The sequence below is a fragment of the Podarcis pityusensis genome (assembly GCF_964106645.2).
Source record: "Podarcis pityusensis genome assembly, chromosome: 4".
Taxonomy (NCBI): Eukaryota; Metazoa; Chordata; class Lepidosauria; order Squamata; family Lacertidae; genus Podarcis; species Podarcis pityusensis.
In genome coordinates, this window is record NC_138027.1 from 5,862,570 (window position 1) to 5,886,615 (window position 24,046).

The 24,046-nt window shown below is 44.8% G+C and overlaps 1 protein-coding gene across 4 annotated transcripts in view; it reads left to right on the plus strand.

Moving 5' to 3' along the window:
* Positions 1-22,191, plus strand: part of SLCO2B1 (solute carrier organic anion transporter family member 2B1) — a 71,563-nt gene extending 49,372 nt beyond the window's left edge. For all 4 annotated transcript variants that reach the window (XM_081002115.1, XM_081002114.1, XM_081002117.1 and 1 more), the window contains 8 exons: positions 3,318-3,426; positions 12,388-12,552; positions 14,190-14,382; positions 16,168-16,327; positions 17,148-17,317; positions 18,207-18,271; positions 20,579-20,699; positions 21,266-22,191. In XM_081002115.1, coding sequence (XP_080858241.1) covers positions 3,318-3,426; positions 12,388-12,552; positions 14,190-14,382; positions 16,168-16,327; positions 17,148-17,317; positions 18,207-18,271; positions 20,579-20,699; positions 21,266-21,410 — 1,128 coding nt within the window. In that variant the 3' untranslated portion in view covers positions 21,411-22,191. The remainder of the gene's footprint in view (positions 1-3,317; positions 3,427-12,387; positions 12,553-14,189; positions 14,383-16,167; positions 16,328-17,147; positions 17,318-18,206; positions 18,272-20,578; positions 20,700-21,265) is intronic.
* The last annotated feature ends 1,855 nt before the right edge of the window (positions 22,192-24,046 follow it).

Here is a 24,046-nt window from a genome sequence, read left to right on the forward strand (position 1 = left end):
TCCAGGAGTTCGTGATCGACCATGTCGAAGGCTGCTGACAGGTCTAGAAGAATCAGCAGCCCCGACCCGCCTCGATCCAGCTGCCTGCGGAGATCATCTGTTAGGGCGACCAGAGCTGTCTCGGTCCCATGACCAGCGCGGAAGCCGGACTGGAATGGATCCAGAGCCGATGTTTCATCCAGAAACCTACCAAGCTGTTCAGCAACCGCTCTCTCAATCACCTTACCCAGGAATGGAAGATTCGAAACTGGGCGGTAATTGGATAGATCTAAGGGATCTAATGATGTTTTCTTTAAGAGCGGGCGCACCACTGCCTCCTTCAATTCCCCTGGAAATATCCCGGTGCCAAGGGACAAATTGATGATATCCCCCAGGGGGGCCCGCACCTCGTCTGGACACGCTCTAATCAGCCAAGACGGGCACGGGTCAAGAGGACAGGTGGTGGGCTTTCCAGCTCGGAGGAGTCTGTCCACATCGGCTGGGGATATCCGGTCAAAGTGGTCCAATACTGGACCCGAGGACAGTCGAGGGGCCTCCAGTTCCTTTATTGTATCCAAATTGGCAGGGAGGTCATGGCGGAGCAACAGGACCTTCTCCGCAAAAAAGCTCGCAAATGCCTCACAGCTGTGTGTCAGATTGTTATTTAAATTTGGCTGTCCTTCAAGGGACGTTAAAGACCTAATTATACTAAATAATTGCGCCGGGCGAGAGCTAGCGGATGCAATGGAGGCCGAGAAGTAAGACTTCTTAGCTGCCTTCACTGCCATCTCATAGGTTTTCATAAAAACCCTATAAGATGTTCTTGAGGCTCCATCACGGGCACCCCGCCATACTCGCTCTAGCCGTCTGAGGTCCCGCTTCATTTTCCGAAGCTCCTCGGTAAACCAAGGAGCCCGGTTTCTGCGGCGTCGCAGAGGGCGCTTAGGTGCGATCTCATCTATGGCTGCCAGGAGCTGGATATTCCAGCCCTCAACAAGCTCAGTCAATGAGTTGCCAGGGGGAGCAAGGTCCCGCAAGGCTTGACGGAATCTATCAGGGTCCATCAGCCTCTGCGGGCGAGCCCAAATCGGCTCGCCACCTAAGCAGGGTGGGGGTGGAAAGTCAATCCTGGCTTCGAGACCAGGGAGAAGGGTCGATGGAAGAAGATTGGAAAAAATTCAAAATATATCTTCAAAAATATTGTAATATAAAAGACTGTTAGAAAGATGTTGGAAAAAGAAAATTAGGTCGTTTTGGTAGATATGATATAAAGGATTAAGCAAAAATGAGTTGATGAAATTGATGAAACAGAGGATGATTAACTACATTATTTTAAATTGAAATACGTAAATGAAAATAAGGTTAGAAGGATTTGCTGGAAATACGATCTGAACTAGAATACAAAATTGGGAGGTGAGAGGAGGTCATGGAAATAAGTAAAGGGAAAAGGTTATGTAAAGGTTTAATCTGTTTTTGTTCTATTTTAACTCAATGCACTTTTATATTTTTTGTTTCGTCTTCTTTTTTACTCTATTTATTGTTCACTTTTTTTCTTGTTATTTTTCGCTTTGTTATGGTTAAATTTTTCTTTGTATTTTGTATTGTTTCTTTTTCTTTTTTTGTAATTTGAAACTTGGAATAAATATCATTTCAAAAAAAAAAAAAAAAAGAAGAAGGAAAAAAAGAAAGAAAGTCAATCCTGGCTTTCAGAGCGTAGTGATCAGACCATGGCACCTTAATTGAAGGAGACATGATCACATCTATACCTACGCCAAAGATCAAATCCAGCGTGTGGCCTGCTTGATGTGTGGGGCCTGAAACAAACTGGGAGAGCCCTAGTGTTGCCATGGAAGACACCAGGTCCAGAGCCTGTGAGGAGGGAGTGGCATCAGCATGGATGTTGAAGTCCCCCAATACCAATAGGTTAGGGAACTCCAAGGCCCAGCCGGCCACCGCCTCCAGCAGGCCTGACAGGGTGGCTGCTGGTGCGCTAGGTGGCCGGTACACCAGCCAGACAGCCAAGCTCACCTCAGAGCCCCACACTAGGCCAACACATTCAATGCCGGGGATCGATGGCGATGGTAGAGCCCTGAAAGAACAATCTTCCCGGATTAATAATGCCACCCCTCCCCCCCGGCCCACAGTCCGCAACTGGTGGAGGACGGAGAAACCCGGGGGCGCCATCTCTCGTAAGGTAACTGTTGCCCCTTCGCGCACCCAGGTCTCCGTCACACAAGCCAGGTCGACCCCCTGCGAGGTAAAGAAATCTCGCAAAGTGGCGGCTTTGTTGCCTATAGACCTGGCATTGCACAACACCAGTGACGGAGGTGAGTAATCCTTGCTCACCCTAACCTCGTCCCTCGGGATGGGGCGCAGATTGGAAGGGGTACGAGCATATCCGTATCTCGATCCCCTTCGCCTATAACATCTGCCCCCACCGCCATACCTCCCTCGCCCCACCACGGTAGCAATCCCAAGCCTCATACAAGCCTCCATTTACAAAATAGAAAAACAAACCAAACCAAAAACAATTATACCTAAACAAACTCAATCCCCACCCCAAACCACAATAAAACGGAACAAAATAAAAATACATAGATAAAAACCACTGTTCACGGTGGTACAACAAAGTAAAAAGTAAAAACACCTTTAAAACACTTTAAAATATATAATCCAGTGGAAAATGATTTGAATCAGCCAGCTACTAAACTTATCAGATTAGTAGCTGGCTGATATAATAGTAGCTGGCCTATAATGGAAACCGATAAAATACTAAGTGTGCAGTGGGGTTGCATCGCTCTGCGGAAACAGCGGGTTGCGGTTGTGTGGCAAAGGAGGTGTAGCAAAAAGGGAAACAGCAGTAGGATGCAATTCTGACTGAATTCTGACTGAAGCGGGGGAGGGGGATAAAAAGTGAGGTTGAGTTCATCTGAGTTTGGGAGTGAGATTGACAAAGTGGACTATGGAGAGACCAAAGCCCAGCTTTAAGGACTCCTGGTCTTTTGTGCAGGATTCTCGCTTTGGTGGACTGATCCAGAGGTTTCCCAGGAATATTACTGTTTCTTTATTTATTGCATTTACTGGTATATTACACCCCCCCCCCCATTTTCTCCAAGGAGCTCAAGGTGGCATACGTGGTTTATCCCCCTACTCATTTAATCCCCACAAAGTCCCTGTGTTTAGGCTGAGAGGCAGTAGCTGGCCCAAGGCCACCTGTGAGCTTTATGGCCAAGCAGGGATTTGAAAGCTGCTCTTCCAGGTTCTAGTCTGACGCTCTGACCACACTGACTCATAGCCTTGTGTTTATGTCTAATGCAATGTCACTTGCCCATTTCTAGGAAGAGTCGCCCCAGAACAGCCCTTCAGAAACTCAAAACAACGACTTCCTACCCGGAAGAAGTAAAGAAAAAGAACTGAAAGACTACACTCTGAAACAGTTCATCGGAAGTAAGCTTGTGCTTATTTGCCCATCTAGAAGCCCTACTTGTCTCTGTATACCCAAGTTATGAAGCCTACACATGTCTTGGTTCACACATTACACAGGCACCCATGTTTCCCCATGTAGGCATGAATCTTTGGGCTATTTGCTCCAGAGTTTGTTGCACACCACAGAGGTTGCTGCACTCACTTATTTACTTGAGAGAATTTGCAAAAACAAATAAATCCCAAGTAATATGGCTTTGCATCTTGAAGGACCGAATGCAGTTTTGGAGTAGAACAAGATTATACACAGGTTACCCTAACCCACACAACCTGAACCAACCTGAACCAAGAACTTGTACTTAAACTGTGTACACAGCACCTGCTTAAAATGCAGCTAGATTGTTTATCAGTTTGGATCCAAGTGAGTTTAGTGTGATATTTCATAAAGAAAAGACAAGGATGGATATCGATTGTGGCTAACGTCTTGTGTGGAAGCAAACTGGATGCAGTTTGCAGCACTAACATATTACTACTAGAGAGAGAGGTAGACAGAGATGGAGAGTCTGTTTCTTGCTGTATAAGTTACACAGAACATGTTAGTGATGTGGCAAGGTTAAATGGGGGCATAGACAGACCAGGGGAAGGCTCAAATGCAATTAACCTGGGTTTGGACTACATGAGGACAGAGAGATAGTGAGATCTAGGAAATGAAGATGATGGAGAGAAAAAAGAAATGGCAGGAATTAACTGTTCCAGAGAATGGAGAGAAAAGGGGTAGGTTTCCTACAGTCCCAAGTAAGCAGCCTTAGAACCCTTCCAAGTTGAATCAAAAATCCAAAACTTCATGCTCAATTACCTGGTTTCTGTTTGTTTAATTTGTTTTGTGACAGCAGGGAGCAGTGCTCTCCACAGATCTTCATTGCCCATTATGGACTGGTATAATACCCAAACACTTTTGGGCTTCAGGTTAAAAATGAATAAATTTCTTCCTTTGGCCTTCCAGGTTGCTGTTTCTATACCTTACCTGTTATTGTGTCTTCTGGTTGCTTCATTTATTTGTCTGTTTGTTTGTTCTTGCACATCAACAATCAGTACTGAGACTAAGTTCACTGTTGTTTTGTTATGTATGTTGTGTTTGTTATTATGTATTTCTTATTTGTCCAAGAAAATTTCAATGGAAATCCATTTCTATTTGTATAAAAGATAGGTTTTCCAGAGAGCACACTAATGTTCCTTTAAGTTTCATGATTAAACTGCTATAACATAGAGAAGAGGCAGAGAGATGGGGAGAGGCAGTAAGGTGAAGGGAGGACTACGAGAGCTGAGGAGGTCCGCTCGCATGGGCATCCAAGCAGGAATTATTATTATTGTTATTGTTATTATTAAACCCCGACCACCTGGCTGGGTTTCCCCAGCATATCTAAATACATAATAAAAACATCAAACATTAAAAACCTTCTGATACAGGGCTGCCTTCAGATGTCTTCTAAAAGTTGTGTACTTCTTTATCTCCTTGACATCTGAAGGGAGGGCACCACTACTGAGAATGCCTGCTTCTCTCTTCTCTGAAAAAAGAGAAGCAGAGGACAGACTTTTGCAGGGTGTCTTGAGCAGGAATGGATGAATGGCAATTTCAGTTCTCTGTTTCTCATTTTTCCAGTCTGAATTTCCCTTCTAATTTCTGCAGCAACCTGCAGATTTGTGGGGGGTTTTTAATCTCTTTGAAAACATTATAGTGTAGAAAACATTTAGGGCAGATTTCTCCTAATAAACACATTTTTGTCTAGTTACAGGTAGGTAGCCGTGTTGGTCTGCCATAGTCAAAACAAAATTAAAAAAACGGCTACCTACCTGTTGTTAGTATCTTCAGCTCACAGGCAGAGGTACCTGGCCTCCCCCGAGGCAATTGAGCGAGATACTGTGTTTACCGTCCGTCTGCGATCCCGGCAGGCTAGGTAAACAAACCCGGCGATTCTTCTCATTAGTCGTGAGAAGAACACACCCTCTGCTTCTTTGCTTCTCTCTCCCTCCCTGCATTCTCCCAGGGAGGAGAAATGAGACAGACAGGAGTCCTTTCTACATGTTTTATTCCTGTCACTCAACAGTACATAGAAAAATGACTGCACCCTTCAGTCTCCATTAGAAGAGTCACAACTCCTCCCCTGTACTTCCAGCACAGGTCACATGACACTCTGAGCTAACATCCGGTGCTCAGTACAGAGAATAGGCTCCACCTTTTCTCCAACAGTATATCTGCAAACCTGTTTTGCATTCCAGCCATCTGGAGCTGGCTTTTGCCTTGGTGCTTTTTCCCAACATCCTCCCCCAAAAGCATCAATTGGCAAAACATGATCCAGAGAAGAGAACAAACAGTTGTTATACATATAACAGTCCCCTGTTGTTTCAGTTCCAGCCTTGGAACTCCCCACCACTGGTTTCACCAGTGCACCTCTCTGGTTGTCTGGCTTCCAAGGAATGAGTGCTTCTGCATTACCTTGGCTAGCTACTCTCTGTTGTGTCTTTGTCTCTGACTTAGACACTGCTTCAACCTGCTTTGAGTTGTTAACAATAGCAACACATGCAACAGCTAAGTTAGCAAACTTCTTTGAGTACCTCTTTGGTGGTACACCCTTTGTAACTCTCTCAGACCTGCGTATGAGGTTCTGATCCTCTGTGCTCACTGGTTCAACCTTTGGACTCTGTTGAGAACCAGTAGCAATCAGTGGTTCTTCCTTCACCTGTGAAGGTCTATCCATTGTGTGAGATTTCCTCTCAATGACTGTTACAACTGAACTCTCTGAGCTATCACTGTCATCATCATCAGTACCACTGTAATCTGTGACATCAGAAAAATCACCATCATCATCTGAATCGTTTCCTGTGGGAAATGTGTGTTCTACAACCCGTTCTTGCTCTGGAGCACTCTCTAGAAACTTTGTGAGAATCACCTGACCAGACTCAGACAAAATTACTCTGTAGAGACCCTTTTCATATCCCACAAAAATGCCTCTGGCATTCTTTACTCCACCTGGAGCTTCTGTTCTCACATGAGACCCGAAAACCTTAAAATAGGCAACAGAAGGTTTTCTATTGAACAGCTTCTCAAAAGGAGAACATCCCAACTCTGTTGAGACTTTTCTCAACCACACATGAAGATAGGACGCTAGCGATTCGGCCCAATATTCATGTGGCAAATGTGAACTCAGCAATTGCTTATTCATCCCCTTTTGCAATTCTTTGTTCACTCTAACACAGACCCCCCTGTTCCACGCTTCTTGCGAAACTGCAACTTTGTGGTCTATCCCTTTTCCATCCAGGAACTTCTGAAACTTCTGTAACAGAAAAACTTGTTTGTCATCTGTGAAAAGACAATCAATGTTAGCATCATGCATACTTTTAACCTTGTCACAAAACTCCTGAAACTTTTCTAAAGTTTCATGCGGTTTCTCCATCATATAAACCCAAGAATAATTAGTGAAACAATCCACACACAAAAGGTAATACTTTGCACTGCCTCTAGATGGTTCTAGAGGACCAAGCACATCAGCATACACCCGCTGAAATGCTCTGTCGACCTTCTTGGTCAGCTTCCTGGTGCTCACACTGGTCACACCTGCAAGAGAGATTTCGTTAGAAACAGAAGAATTACATTTCATGTAATCACTTTGATCAAAAGTCAACAAATACAGTCCATCTTTCTCTTTGGCAGTAAGAAACAGTTCTCCATCTTTGTAGATCTTGCAGCTTTTAGCATCATAGGACAGTTTCAGTCCTTTCTTTGCAATCTGCGACACGCTCAGCAGATTAAATCTCAGTTCTGGAACCAGGTAAACATCACTTATAGTCAAGTTCAGACTCTCAAGATACACAGTTCCAATTCCAGTCGCTTCCAACTCTTGACCGTTGGCCTGTTTCACAGCGAAGCTTTGCTTCTTCAACGTCGTAAACAGTTGTCTGTGCGGGCACATATGAACCGTTGCGCCCGTGTCAATTATGAACGAGTTCCCAACATCTGGCGTGGTTCCTTTCGCCATCATAGCCTTTGCAGGTTTCACCTGGCACTTGGTACGGCTTTTGCCTGACGCCTCAGGCTTCGTAGAGCTGCTCTTTGCTCCTCTTGACTGGCGCGGCTTCTTACAGTTTCGCTGTAGATGCCCAGTCTGTCCACAATTGTAGCATCGGACAGCACTCAATGCTACACCATGCTCCCTAGTAGCATCAGCAGTGGGGGAATTAGAACTCTGTTCTTCCCTCCCCCTGTCAGCAACACCCATTGCACCTTGTTCAGGAACACCAACAGTTCCAACAGCCACAGTTCCTGCACTCTCCCCTCTGGGGTCAAAGCTCTCCTCAGCTTTCGTTGAGCTCTTAGGAACTTGGCCAGGATCATCTTTGCTCACCCCTTCTGGGGTAGTTATCCATCCAGACCCTGATGAATAACTGTCTCTGGTCAGGGGAGATGAGTTAGGCAAGTCTCCCCCCTTCTTGGCATCCATTTTGAATCCAAGCCTCTCTCACTTTCAAACAAGCTGTAAAATCCAACAGTTGTTTTTTTCTTTCTCACGCAGCAAACTGCAAGTTGTTTACGCTCTTTGCACCTGGCAGCTAAACTCAGGCTGCTATTGAAAGTCCCTACCAAGGGCGCATAAACTTGTAGCCAAAACATTCTCTGATTTTGTTTCGCTTTCCCAGGCTCACACTCACAGTCCAGCCCCTTTGCCAGTAACTTTCCAACTTTCCGTTACCTAGCAACAATGCATTTCAATAGGACAGTTTATCAACCACAAGAATTTGTGGAATGCAGGCTTCAGCCTTCAAGCTGCAGGCCTCTTTTCCCGGAGCTGTATTTTTCCAAAACGCAGCTCCCCCGTGAACCAGAGAATCAATCAGACTGCGTTCACACTTTTAGCCCGAAATGCAGCATACCTTGAACTTTGTTGCTCTGAAAAACACCTCTTCTTTCCACCAGCTGTTTGTTGAGCCTCTGGCTTCTTTCAGACGCTTCTCTTCCTCCTTGGAGCAGAGGAGGACAATCCACCAGCCTCTCATGCAGATGTCCGATGAATCGCAACCATCCGAAGGCTGCCATATGTTAGTATCTTCAGCTCACAGGCAGAGGTACCTGGCCTCCCCTGAGGCAATTGAGCGAGATACTGTGTTTACCGTCCGTCTGCGATCCCGGCAGGCTAGGTAAACAAACCCGGCGATTCTTCTCATTAGTCGTGAGAAGAACACACCCTCTGCTTCTTTGCTTCTCTCTCCCTCCCTGCATTCTCCCAGGGAGGAGAAATGAGACAGACAGGAGTCCTTTCTACATGTTTTATTCCTGTCACTCAACAGTACATAGAAAAATGACTGCACCCTTCAGTCTCCATTAGAAGAGTCACAACTCCTCCCCTGTACTTCCAGCACAGGTCACATGACACTCTGAGCTAACATCCGGTGCTCAGTACAGAGAATAGGCTCCACCTTTTCTCCAACAGTATATCTGCAAACCTGTTTTGCATTCCAGCCATCTGGAGCTGGCTTTTGCCTTGGTGCTTTTTCCCAACACCTGTAACTAGAACTATGGAAGGTACCACATTAAGCCGCATGAAATGGACCAATAACAAACTTAGTTGGTCTCTAAGGTGCTACTGGAAGGATTTTTTTTTTTTTTTTACATTTTTGTCTGTGCTTTTGGCTAATATGCACTTTTCTGCAAGCATTTCCCCATGCTATAATAATGCATCTCCATGTTATTTTTACGAATGTATGCATTTTATGCACATTTCACCCAATATATGCATTATTGTACATATTATTTGGTTGGGTAATTGAATTTTTTTTAAAATGTAAATTTCTAAGGATGGCTGTGGTTTGGTTCACATATTGGTCTGAGAACTGGGAATTACATAGCTTCTCAATGAAATCATAGTATCACAGAAAGTTGGAAGGGACCCCAAGGGTCATCTAGTCCAACCCCCTGCAATGCAGGAATCTCAGCTACAGCACCCATGGCAGCTGGCCATCCAACCTCTACTTAAAGACCTCCAAGCAAGAAGAGTCCACAACCTCCCGAGGGAGACGATTCCACTCTCACTGTCAGAAGGTTCTTTCTGATGCAAATAGAATTAAATTTCTCCTCCATCCCTATTCTTGAGGGGGGGGCGGGTCTCCAAGAGAAATGTTGGCTACATTCTGGATCTCGTTACATAAGAATCAGAAAACCTATCCAGGTTACCAAGATCCCATATGGGAGAAGGTAGAGACATTTCCCGGGAAATGTATACTTAGGCTTGATCCCATCACTAGTGAAGTTGCTTTTTTCAGAATTAATAACTGGATCTGCAAACAATAGATAGAGTAAATTTTCTAATTAGGCCGGCATGTAGTAGACACTGTGAACATTCAGACTTACACTGCTGCTGTGGAAGGAGGTTTGGCTGAAATCACTATGGCTTCCTCCAGTTCCTTCATAATGGCCCTGAGTCCATTTGCTCAGGGAAAAATAGGTTTGTGGAGAATTCCAACTGAATGGCTCTTCCTGGTAACACCGGGCAGATTTTAACCAACCACCAGACTACTGATCTGCATCATGATAAAGCGATAAAGGGCCAAAGACGAGCCTATAACTTTCTCCACGATTGCAGGGGAAATTCCAGACACGCTGTAAAACTGCAGCTTTAAAGCTCTGTCGGGATGCAGCGTACTTAAGATTGATTTAGAGATCTGTTATCAGGCAGAGTAATGGGGAACATTCGCTGTCCGGTCCAATAAAGCACTCTCTTTCTCCTCCGGATTAAGCTAAATGCCCTGTTCCTACTTTTAGCCTAGCAAGTTTTATTTCCATCAGATAACAATATGCTTCCAATCTGCCACTGTGCTTCTGGACGGCCAAGAAAATGTTAATCAGCCAGGGAGACAAATTCCAGAGAGAGAGAGAGAGAGAGAGAGAGATCACCGTGCAAAGCATTCTACCGCGATAGAGGAATCCAGCAGCTCCTGAGCTTACCACCCAGAGGGAAGGGGGTGCTTTATCAGCTGAACTGCAAAAGACTCTTGGGCTGAGGAGTTGTTGTTGGTTTTTTGTACAGTGGTACCTTGGTTTACGAACTTAATCCGTCCCAGAAGTCCGTTCTTAAACCAAAGTGTTCTTAAACCAAGGTGTACTTTCCCATAGCAGCAGGGGACTCAATTTACAATGGAACACACTCAACAGGAAGCGGAACATGTTCTGCTTCCAAGGCAGAGTTCACAAACTACAACACCTACTTCTGGGTTTGCAGCATTCTTAATCCAAGTTGTTCATAAACCAAGCTGTTCGCAAACCAAGGTACCACTGTATCTTCGTTTTAGATCCTGTTATGATCTACGTGGAAATTGTTCAGTTTGGTTATATATTTTTTAATGCTTTGCTTCCTGTTTATGACTACTTTTGTTGAAGTTATGTGTGTGTGTATTTCATGTTGTAGGCCGCCTTGAGCATTTGTTTGAGTTGTCGAAAGGCGGCATACAAATAAAATGATATCTGATGAACTGCCAAGGAACAACACCTTGTACATTGGCAGAAGTCTTTGCAGGGATGTTGTTGACCGCAAAGTCTGCTCATGTGAGGGGTGGCCTGACTCGTTGGGCCATGCCATCATCCTCTGTGGAGCGACAGTTTCTACTGGCACTACTATTCTGCCATTGGAATTTTTCCATCTAAAGGAAAAAGGAGTAGGGAAGGGGGGAGTGTCTCTCTGTGTGGGTGTGGGTGTCTCTCTGTGTGACCTGGGCTTCCACCAGCTAGGTTTCAGAGCCTTCCTGGCCCAACCACCAGGGAACTCTTTCCTCTGCAAGCCTTGCAGATCCTCCCCCCCCCACCCATTTCTTAGTCACCTGACAGCATAACTTACCACATGTCCTCTGAAATGCAGGTTCCTGAAGGGCACGGTGTCAACTGCCATACAAGCCTCAAACACCTCACTTAGCACTCAGTCGGCTGACCATACTGGCTCCACTGGTCATAGAATCATAGAATTGTTGAGGTGGAAGGGATCCCCAGGGGTCGTCTAGCCCAGCCCCTTACAATGCAGGAATCTCAGCTAAAGCATCCATGACAGATGCCCATCCAACTTCTGCTTCAAAACGTCCGAGGAAGGAGAGTCTGTCACCTCCCGAGGGAGACCGTTCCACTGCCAAACAGCTCTTGCTGTCAGAAATTCCTTCCTAATATTTAGTCAGAAACTCCTTGTTAGTTAAATCCATTGGTTTTGGCCCTCCCTTCTAGAGCAGCAGAAAACAAGCTTGCTCCATCCTCCATGTGACAGCCCTTAAGATATTTGAAGGTGGCTCTCATATCTCAAGTTTCCTCTTTTCTATGCTAAACAGACCCTTTTAAGTCCTTTTAAGCCCCAGCTAGTTCTTTAGTCTGAGCAACAGATTTTGTTGGACAGGCTAAACTGCCATTCCTTCCTACATATACATTACATTGCCACCCTGTGTTGGCTGCCCTAAACTACCATACTTGCTGTTGCTGTTGCTGCCGCTTCAAGACAAAAAACAGCCGAGTGGCTCCCAAATTTTTTCACACCACCACCCACTTGGTTCCATAAACCTATACCCAGTTCCCTCTACCCTACCCGATAAAAAACATTATTCAGAAAAATGGTGTGCACAACCCACAAAGAAGATAATAACACAACAAAATTCAGAATTCCAAACAGTAGTTGCAAATTTATTTAAAACCCAATTAAAACTATTTAGTTTAACGAATTCAACAAAAATTGATTAACTTGATCCAGTGACACCAGCTTTTCAAAGTCTGGCACTCATTTATACTTCTGGTGTCCCCTTGCCACTTAGCACCCCTTAGGTATTCCCACTGCCCCCCAGGAGCAGAAGCACCCACTTTGAGAACTACCTACTTAGTCTGTGGCAGCAGGAAACAGCAACAGAATAATGCCTATTATTATTATTATTATTATTAATTATAATTTGCTACTCTTTCTTCTGTTGCAGTGTTTCCTGTGGTTTTCATGAGGCTGATGAAGAACCCCATCTTGGTTGTGGTCATCTTGGCTATGGTCAATCTCTCTGGCATGATTGCTGGCATAGCAACCTTCATGGCCAAACTGTTGGAGAGGCAGTTCTCCCTGTCAGCATCTGTTGCCAACATGATCCTAGGTGTGTGCTACTTCCTTGTTTCCAGATCACAAGATCTCAAGGTCATTTAGATCCCATTCCTGTCGTGTTTAGTAAGGGGCAGTGTTGTGCCAAATTTTGCCAGCGTTCAATTTTTTCAGGGCAAAAATCATGAGTGGTATCCAGCTAAGTTTTACTCAGGGTAAACCCATTGAAATCAATAGAGAAAACAATGCACCATGTTATCCCTACATCTCTTTGCCAAGAGATGGGAAGGGATTGCGCTCTGCATCAGGTGGTGAGCAGTCTTTAGGCTTTTGTTGTAGAATGTACAGTGGTGCCTCGCAAGACGAAATTAATCCGTTCTGCGAGTCTCTTCGTCTTGCGGTTTTTTCATCTTGCAAAGCACGGCTCTTAGCGGCTTAGCGGCTATTAGTGGCTTAGCGGCTATTAGCGGCTTAGCGGCTTTAAGAAAAAGGAAACAAACTCGCAAGAACTCGCAAGACGTTTCGTCTTGCGAAGCAAGCCCATAGGGAAATTCGTCTTGCAGAACAACTCAAAAAACGCAAAACCCTTTCGTCTAGCGAGTTTTTCGTCTTGCGAGGCATTCGTCTTGCGGGGCACCACTGTACTTTGGGAATCTAATGGGTTCCCAAGAGCCCAGAGGAAAGTAGGGGTGGGCATCTGAGTCTGAGTGTATACTCAGTCCAGGAATTTGCTTTTCAGGGGACTTCCGGGTTAGCGCCTCCGTCAATGGCGGATTTCCTCTGACTAGGAGGAATCCGCTTCGTGAGAATTAGGGTCTGGACCGCCGCGGCGAGGCGGAGACCCATTAAAAACCACAGGCGGGAGAAGCCTGTGGACGTGGGATTCGGCTGGCACCTTTTGCGCCTCCCCTACTCGCGGGGAAACCCGGTTTCAGGGATCCGGAGCGACGTGGGGTGAATGACGCGGTGCTTTGAATCGACTGCTTTTTTCAAGGAGTGAAGCCGCATTGCTGTTGCCGGAGAGCGCTGACTTTTTCCTGTGGACAAACTTGTATTCCACTTCTTTTAATTGTTTCAGCAAATCCTTTCCATCTTTCTCCATTTTCTATCATATTGTAAATAACATATTTTTTAACCTTATTTTCCATTAAAACTAAAATACTTATATATACTTAACTCCTTATAACATTTCTGCTAAGCCCATAAAAAATCATTCCACCATTTTTCTAAAATGGAATGCCTGCTCTAAAATGGCAAATGCATGCCCAATAGAAGTGCAGGAATGTGGGTGCAACTGTACTTGCCAACCCCCCCCCCCATTTACAAGGGGGTTACGTCCTGAGGCACCGTGCACATCGGTGAAATCACGTATATTTGAAGCACTGTTAGGAAAAACTGCAAACACCCACCCCCGCCCAGTTCCACCCCTTTTTAAAGAAGCTACTTTAAAATAAGCAGGCTGTGGGCAGGGAAAGGTTGTTCTGCTGGTGGATCTCTGCATTGTTTATATATCTAACAAAATCCACATACCACCTGATTGTAACAAAAGCCCTGCAGTTTAAAGAAGGAACAGGCAGGGTTATCGTTGCTTTTTAAAAATGTATTTTGTGTTCTGATTTTGTAGTTTTATGTTGCGATCTTCATGTGAAGGTTGGTATACAAATTTAACAAATCATCACCACCATCCCACAGGAGCTGTCAACATCCCGAGTGGCATGTTCGGAATCGCCCTTGGAGGTGCCATCATAAGGAACTGCCGCCTCTCCCTCACCCAGATCGCCCTGATGAGCGTAATCAGCATGGGTCTCTGTACCATCTGTGACGTGCCGCTCTTCTTCTTGGGCTGCCAGACGCAGACGGTGGCAGGACTTGACCTTTCTGGAAGGTATACAAGCATGCCTGTTTAAAGGAAGATGTGGGGAAGTTATCCAGTTTAAGGCCATAGAAGTGTAGGTTTGAAGAAAAATGAAAGTCTTTAACTGTAGGGATTTTCAGTTGACATGCCTCTATTCCTGGCTCCTTCCTTAAGTCTTCCTTTTTTCTTTGGCACTCCCTCCTCTTTGCTCTGCAGGAAACCCATTTTCCGTCTACACCTTGTTATAGGAAAATCCTTGGGCTCACTTGCATTGCCAAACAAAGACACCAGCTAGGAATATAGGAGCAAAACAGCAGCCTGTAGGACTGATCTTTATTTAGAAGACTGTTGCAGGACTTTCAGCCACCACATAGAAAAAGCAGGAAGAAGCCCCAAACAAAGGATGGCTCCCTTTTTTATAAGTTTCCCTTTTTACCCACAACACCCTTAGTGAAGTATCATACATACATCATATATACATCACAGCTATTTCATAACCTGGGAGGGGTCTTCTGGCAGAAACCTGAGCATCAGGTTTGCCCCTATCCGTACCTTGACCTCCACTTCACACCGATTAAGTACAGTGGTACCTAGGTTCTCAAACTTAATCCATTCCGGAAGTCCATTCCAAAACCAAAGCTTTCCAAAACCAAGGCAGCTTTCCCATAGAAAGTAATGCAAAATGGATTAATCTGTTCCAGACTTTTAATAACAACCCCTAAAACAGCAATTTAACATGAATTTTACTATCTTACGAGACCATTGATCCATAAAATGAAAGCAATAAACAATGTACTGAAGTCACACAATCAATCAGTGAATCAATCAATAGTTGAACTGGGTTCCACACAATCACAAAAACAAAACAAAAAGAGCGGCAAAAATGAAACTGCAAAATAAATAGCAAAAACAGACAGACCTCAGCAAAACTCTCAAAATGGAAGCGTGGCACTCAAATCGGAGCACATTCGACTTCCCAAAGACGTTCGCACACTGCAACACTTACTTCCAGGTTTGCAGTGTTTGGGTTCCAAGTTGTTTTGAGTACCAAGGCGTTTGAGAACCAAGGTACCACTGTAAAACAAAGGTGAGTTAACAGGGCCAAGTTAACCACACCTCTTTTGTCTTGACCAAGATCCTAACCAACTGAGGTTAGGATGGCTACTGTCTGGCACTCAGAGCCAGGATGCCAGCAATTATCTCCCATGCAAGAGGTTGCTGGGTACGTGATCTTGGGCTTCAGGGATTATGGCTGCCCACTTCCCAAACTCCCCCCTTGGTAGCCATTCATTTCCTGAACAGAACAAAGTTGGAACGGCACAAATCCGATATTGGAGTTATTTTATATGACTTTCTAAAGTTTTCCCATTCAGCCAATACATAGATACATTTATCAGTGAACTGTTACATTTGGTATTGTGCAGCGGAGACCCCTTTGAATAGAGATGGGGGCGGGGACTGTGTAATGAAGTGTTTTGTGGGAACATTTGCGGGCGTGATTGTGTTGATTTTGGTAGTGGGGGTATGTATGATGTCTGCTGGAGGGGCAACCCCCCCCCAACCTTTCTCCAAATTCTGGTAACAACCTTGCGTAGCTTCTTCCATCTTGCATTCCCATTTGCTCCTCTCATGCTTCTCCATACTGCCTCTGATTTCTGCCATTGAGTAAAACTCATACGATCAGTTGACTATGGTGTCTTGTACTGAATGACAGCCCCAATAAATATTTGCATAAGCCTTTGTGCAAGCGCATGCAAAAATGTCCCAGGGCCACGATACTCTTGCTGACCTAATTCTGTGCTCTTCCTTCTGCAGTTCTGGAATTGAGGAACACGTTTTCGATTGTAACCAAATGTGCAAATGCTCCCCGTCAGCCTATAACCCTGTGTGCGGTGCGAATGGTATTGAATACATCTCCCCTTGCTACGCTGGCTGCACAGGGCTAAATATCGAATCCGAAACACACAAAGTTCTGGTGAGTATAGATTCTTCTAGATCTTCATAAAGAAGCCTGCAAGAGGAAAGTGGTCAGGAAAGTGGTGGGCTTGAAGTGGAGAAGCATCAGGTGGGAGGTGTCCCTACCTCTTCCGTGCCTCTGCTGCAAATTGCCCTCTTTTGTCATCCAGAGTCCGCTACATGCTCTTGCCTGCCATGCATAGTTAGGCCTTAAGGAACCACACTCAATCCCCTCCACATACAGGATACCGGGTCAGTATCCCTCAGGCAGGCTTGAAAATGGGCACTGCTAATGTGAAATACACATGAGCCCCATGCTGGGCAAAAGATTCCTGCATTGCAGAGGGTTGAGCTGGATGACCCTTGGGGTCCCTTCCAACTCTACACCAGTGTGGTGTAGTGGTTAAGAGTGGTAGACTCTTAATCTGGTAAACCGGGTTCGATTCCCTGCTTCTCCACATGCAGCTGCTGGGTGACCTTGGGCTAGTCATACTTCTGTGAAGTCTCTCAGCCCCACTCACCTCACAGAGTGTTTGTTGTGGGGGAGGAAGGGAAAGGAGATTGTGAGCCGCTTTGAGACTCCTTTGGGTAGTGATAAAGCGGGATATCAAATCCAAACTCCTCCTCCTCTTCCTCCTCTGCTTCTTCTTCTTCTTCTCCTTCTCCTCCTTCTTCTTCGTTTGTGATTCATGCTTTTAGATTAATGGATGCTCCTTATTCAAGATGGGGGAATGGCAATGGGGAGAAGGGAAGGAGGAGATCAGTCTTAACCTTTCCTCCCACCTACCCCTGGTACTGTTGGCGTTGTTCCTTCTCTGACTTCCTGCCCCTTCCCTCAGAACTACACCAGTTGCAACTGCATTGTTGTCGACGGCGGCTATGGATATGCTACACCTGGGAGTTGCAGCTTCCACTGTTCCAAATTCCTGATGCCTTTTGTGACCATCGCTTCCTTGTCCACGTTCCTGGGGAGCCTCGCACACACGCCGGGCTTCGTGCTTGTTCTGAGGTACTTCGTGACATTTTAAAAGTACTTCCTAGGAACATTTGAGCAGCGGCCTTTCTCTGTCAAGGAATCTAGATCAGATGCGTTTGTGGGCTCTGCTGTCTTTGAATGCCTGTCCTTCACAAAGGGGAGGGAAGAGATGGTTCATTTAAAAAAAAAAAAAACAGTTTATGCCCAGTTGTTTATTGATTAGTGTTCACCGGGAATTACGTGGCACTTCACCGACAGACTCTTAGTCCCCAAAGAGCCTATAGTCTAAACTTTGACAATGGAAGAAATGGCAGCTATGGGGCAGGAATGGGAAAGGCAAAGGAAGCAAAAATATGAATATGAACAAATGCAGCTAAATGCTCTCTCTTGAGCTCAGTTCAGTGGGAGTAAGGAATAAGGGCATAAGCCTCCTGTGAAAAGTGAGTTTCAGGGGGGATTTTAAGGGAGAGAGCGAGAAGGAAGTGCCACCACAAAGTGTTTCGAAAAGAAGTTCCAGGCATTAGGAGCAGCAAGGGAAAGAGAACAGCATCTCTTCTGAAAAATACACCTCATGTGCAGAAAGCTGGAACAAGGGCTGGAAGGATCTGTCCATTTCAATTCTCTTAGTTGATTCCCCCCCCCCCCCCCAACTTCCAATCTTAAATTCAGTTTTCCAGATTTCTGCAGCAATTTGCATATATATGGTTATTAACCCTCATTAAAATTTACCCACGTTCTGTTGTGGATTTCTTCCAATAAGCACATTTTTGCATGCAGTTTCAACTAATGTGCACATTTTTGCAAGCAGTTGTTTTCTAGCGTGGCAGCAGCTCACCTAGCCTGTAGAGTCCCCAAGGGCTCACAGCCTTCTGCAGACATGCCCCTTTGGCTCCCACCAATCCCTTTTGGCTTTCTCCTTCAGAAACGTTGACCCTGAAGATAAGTCTTTTGCCATAGGGATACAGTTCCTCATGCAGAGAGTTCTAGGTAAGTCAGAGGCAAGTGGTGCGTGTGTATTTGGGGCACAGTCAGTTTGCTGTTTGGTGGTGAATTTCGCATCCTGAAAAGGAAATTTCCAGCCTTGGTGGTTGTACAGAAAACTTGAACACTTGTTGAGTGTGCAGGGTGAAATCTCAGAAGCCAGAGCAATCTTTGCTTTCTGTGCATTTTAACTTGTGGACACATTCAAGAAGCATTTACAGATTTGACTGGGGTCCAATAGGCCCCAATAAATTCATAGTCAAAGCACACACACACTATACTGAATAATTATTCCAAATTTAAGATACAACATAAGTTTTTTATAGTACAGGTGTGCAATTATGCAGGGGTGATAATGTAATGATCCCCCCAAACAATATTACCGTATTTTTCCATCTATAAGATGCCCCCATGTATAAGACGACCCCTATTTTGGGGGACTCCAATTTAAGAAAATGGGGGAGATGGCCCCTGTGTATAAGATGCCCCCACATTTTGGACATTATTTTTTAGGGGGAAAACCTAGTCTTATACACAGAAAAATACAGTAATTCCCATTGTGCTTGGCAGACCCCTGCTTACTAATGCAATGTTTTTCTTCAACTCAAACCCTTCTTGAGAAAAAGAACCAAAATACAGTGGTACCTCTGGATGCGAACGGGATCCGTTCCGGAGCCCCGTTTGCATCATGAAGTGAACGCAGGCCGCGCATGCGCGGTTCACTGTTTCTGTGCATGCGCGTGACATCATTTTGAGTGTCTGCGCATGTGCGAGCGGCGAAACCCGGAAGTAACATGCTCCGTTACTTCCAGGTCGCCGCAGAGCGCAACCCGAAAATCCTTAACCTGAAGCTACTTCAACCCACGGCATGACTGTATATGAAATAGCTAACATCGCCTTATTTTATCTGCCACATCAACATAAAGTAGGTGTTGTTGTTTTGTTTTAAAATCAAACATATGCTATCATAAGTTTTCTTAATGACAAATAAATCATAGTAAATAGTGATATACACACACACAATTCGTGAGATTATAATATATGTAATCAATAATAATATAGAAATGTCCATCTAGTTCTTAATTATAAAAAAGATAAAAAGAGGGGGGGAAATAGGTGGTAAAATTAAAAAAATGAGTAGAAAGAGAAAATGTAAGCCTTAAAAGCAATCATAATCACATTTCATAAAATTGAGAATTATAATAACCTCCACCTGCTTACTACCCCAAAGTTATATAAGTTGTGTCCAGTCCTGTTCAGATCTGTTTACCCTCTTTTTCTGCTTGTGGAACTGAAACAAACACAAGTAATTTTACTCAAAACAGCCATTTCCCACAATTTGATGTGACATTCCGTCAAATGGGGGCATTTCCTTTCTCCACCAATATTTTGCATATGGAATTGGTGCTACCACTATCATCTGAAATAACAAGTTTCCCTCTTCACTGGGTGTTGCACTTTTCAACTACATAAACAGAAAAATTCAGAAATCTTTCTGAACCTGGAGTTTCAAAACAGATCTTGTATTGGTTGTTGTTTCTTGCCAGTTTCTTTTAGCTTCAGGCAGTTCCACCAACTGTGTCTAAAATCACTTCTGGTTGCACCTCATCCCCAAATGTGGAGCTATAGCTATTGCACTGTTAAAGCAAAGTGTTAAGCATGTTGGGATCATTTGGCTCCCACCAGTACCTTGGATAGGTGGTTGTCCCCCACCACACGTACATTTCCATTGCAATTTAACTTACCCCATACCTTTTACTGAGCCCCTCAAATTAAAGACACACACATACCAAATAATTTTATTTTAGTTTTATAAAACGACACACATGAAGGGACAGGGGACCTGAAATACAATCATTGCTCTTACTACAATGGAATACAGTAAGCATGCAGTGGCATAGATATGGGGTGGAGGCATCTGTCTCGCTTATCTAGATCAGCCAGTAACAAACTGAGCTGAAGCTGCTCTTCCCATTAGTTGCAGGCATACGTAATAATGAAATGCCTTCCTTATTTAGGCTGCTCCAAAATAGGATGCCGCGGATCGGGGCCCCATGCAATCGTGTGACTCTCTTCTGCCCTGCAATGAAACTGCCTGGCTATTTCCCTGTTTCTTACTGCGAGGCCAGCAAGCAGTTTCCAAGCTGCTTGGGTGACTTCAACGCAGTGCATCTCTAACCCCTTTCAGTTCTCCAAAACCTGCAAAATGGCCAAGTGGTCCAGGCTGAAATCTGGCAATATCAGGGCTGCTGTTGGAAAGGTCTGGGGGAGGCCAACTCTTACGTGGCATGAACCTCTTGCTTGCTTTTCTAGCCTGGTTGCCTGCCCCAGTGGTGTACGGTAGCCTCATTGACACAGCCTGCGTCCTGTGGCAATACAAGTGCCAAAAGAGAACAGCCTGCAGATACTATAACAATGTATTATTCCGGCACAGGTAAGCCTCCTACTGAGCCCCTCTCTTTGTCCCCATAACAGGTCACTAATTTGGGGGGGGGGGGTGTTTGTGGTATCAATACTATCTACAGACAAGGGTCAGGTTGAAAGGCAACAGCAAAAGATGGAGTTTGCTTATTTTAAAGAATGCATACCCTGCCCCTCATTGCAACTGATCTCATGGCACAGCAATTTTAAAATACAGCAAAGTGAAAACAAGACAAAGCAAAAGAGATGTAAAGTCCCACAAGACTGGCCATCTGTTCAGGGCTTTTGGCTTTACTGAGTTTCCTCCTTCTGTGCAGGCCATGTCTTCAGATAACGATGACTTTCAGAGGTTTCTTCTAGGTCAGAAGATAGGGTTAGTTGTATGAATCTTAATTTTAGCCACAGTAGTCCTTTCAAGCCCAAGGCAGGGCATGTGGCAGAATTTGGATTCCTGGGGAGTGGAGAAGAAGGCCTGGCATCCATTTTAAAATGGAAGGATGGCTAGGCAGGCAGGTAGATGCTGCACTGTGGTCCCTTTGACCTCGCTGATTTATTCCTTTTAATTTTTTGGGCCCTCAGGTTTGTTGGCCTTCAGATTTTTTTGGAAGCAAGCTGCTTTGCGTTGCTTTGCATTCTATACTTCATGTTAAAAAAGAAGGAGAGTGGAGCCCGCAGAGAATCTGGCACCAGCTCTCCGTCAGTGGTCCAGGAGTCAGCTGCTTGACCAATGCACCAGAACCAATTTCTATTCCACCAAAAGAAGAGGCCGAGCTGCAGAGGTTAAGCATGAGTCCCAGCTGCTATGCGAACAGAACGAGACTGAAGACAGAGGAGACTTCCTCGTGCTGTGTTTTGGCACTTTTATCCGTTCCTTCTTTTGTACATACAACTTGGTTTTAGCTGCCCAAGAGCCATTTGGCAAAGGGCAAGATATAAATATTATACATAAACATATAACCCACCTGTCAGTAATAATAGGATCCCCAAGCTGATCATTAGACACTGCATACCACCTTGGGTGCAACGTCTTATATTTCCTTCCTGGAGAGAGGCCTGTGGTTCTGGTTTGCTGGTTCAAGAGGAAGAGCAGTGGGAAATTGGGCAACGGCACCAGCAAGAGGAGGCTGCCTTTGTCTGCTACAGAGAGAAGGAGAATCCTTATGGTTGAACCCTTCTTATCTTCATAGAGGAAGCAGCGACGCCCTACAATTTCATCACGATATCCCCTTTACTTTTAGTAACAGCACAGGGAAGTGGCACCTTAACGTGCCCATTTTACGGACAGAGAACTGAGATAACGACCTCGTCCAAGAGAGTCGGGTGGACTGGCTGTTCTAAAGCCCGACGCTGTCACTTCTGGATTACATGGACTCTCAAAGAAGAGAACCAGTAAGGGCTGGAATAATTCCTTCCAGGAGTAATCGCTTTTGTATAAAAGAAAGCTTACATTGACAATAATATATCCTGTGGCATTGTGCGTTTATTAAAAGTTTGTGTCAGTTGCACTGGGGCAAGTTAGTCTGACTCCAGGGGAAGTGTTGTTTGAAACATGTCATGTTATGGGGAGTCTACAGAAGTCATCACACTTGGTCCACGATTGGGTCAGGAAAGTGCAGGAACGGGTATGGGGTGCTTCATTCAACTTCTGGAGAATCTCAACTGTCCTTTCAAAAAATAAAAGCGAGCCTTGGAAGTGTGTGGGTCGAGGGATGGTCAGAAGCTAGGGTTTGGGGGTGGGCATATGAAGCTGCCTTCTCCTGAGTCAGCCCAGTGAGGTCTCCCCTGGCTCTTAGCTGCTGATCAGGGTATCTCAATCCTGCAATCCTTTTGAGTCAAAATCCTGGGGAGTGAGCTGGGGAATTCTGAGTGCAAAACCGGTGCTCTGTCAGTGAGCCGTCACCTCTCCAGATGTGGAAGGAGAAAGAACTTGCCCATGTGAAGACCACCTGGTGGAAACCCTTACACATATGGTTCTTAATTTTAAACTATATGCTGATCTCCGCCAGCAATTTCTAGATGAACTCTGTATCCCCAAATGGAAACCAGAGTTGGAGGCCATACATTTTCCATTACTGGGGAATGATCAGGAGCTCACCAAGTTAGTGGCTAAATATCTCTATTTGTTGTTGATTTTGTGTCGTCGAAATACACTGCAGACGTCTGATCTCCCTGGAGACCAAGAGATGTGACGATAGACCTCTCTGCCTCCTTTCTTTTAGCAAATGTTTTGTGCCACTGGGGAAGTAGTAACTCTGTCTTGATTTGTTTTAGATGTTTGTATGTGATGCCAATAAAAGGTTTGATGATGAGATTAAGGGTAAGGATGGGAGAGAGATGTGCTAGTAGACAAACCTACCCGATCCATATCTCCCAAACCAATAAGCAAACTGAAACACCTAACCTTCAAAGTTCAAACTTCTCCAAATTTGGAGGCACAGTTCTCCAAACATAAGGTATATAAAAATGCATATCTTGATGAAAACATTGCTTTCTTTAAGTTCTGTTCTGCAGCCCTTCCTCCCAGAGGACCTCAGGGCAGCAAACAACAAGTGATACACACATATTAAAACAATTCCAGTACAGATGCAACCTGGGAAAGATCTTGACTTCAACAGCTCGCTGGAAGAGGAAAGTCTTCAGCGGGTGCTGAAAAGACTACAGAGTCTGTGCCTGACTAATATTCAGGGGGAGGGAATTACAAAGGTTCAGTGCGTCCACACTAAAGACCTGATTCCTATCGCATAAGAACTGGACCTCCTGATAAGTTAGTATCTGAAGGAGTCTCACCTGCAGGGGGCAGCGATCCACTGAGTATATAAGGGGGTGGGTGGTCTTTCAGATCTCCAAAACCACACCAAAACCAGCACCTTCAACTTAGCCTGAATTTTGTATTGATAAGAAATACGCTGGAAAACAATAAGGAAGAACTTGCAGTGCTCAGTTTATAACATAGGACACGACTTTATAATGTGATCATGGGGCGTCGAGAAAGTGTAAAACAAGGCAGCTACATAAGAACAGGAATCATTCTCAAAATATAATTATAAACAAACCTCTTACATATGTACCTTAGGTGCGCCAATTGGGGGCAGATGACCCCCCCCCAACAAAATTCAGTGAAGGGACTGGGAGTCCTCAAAGTTCTGTGGCAGCCATGCAGGCACATCGCAGGACATGTTTGCGTCACACGTTCAAGCTGCACATATACAAAGTCACTGAGGGGTGTGAGCTTACTTTTGCCGGGTAATCGCATTTACCGTACTTTTCCATCTATAAGACTTTTCCATCTATTTGGAGGGACTCAAATTTAAGAAAATGGGGCGGGGGGAGAGATGGCTCAGAGTTGTTGAGCTTTTTTGC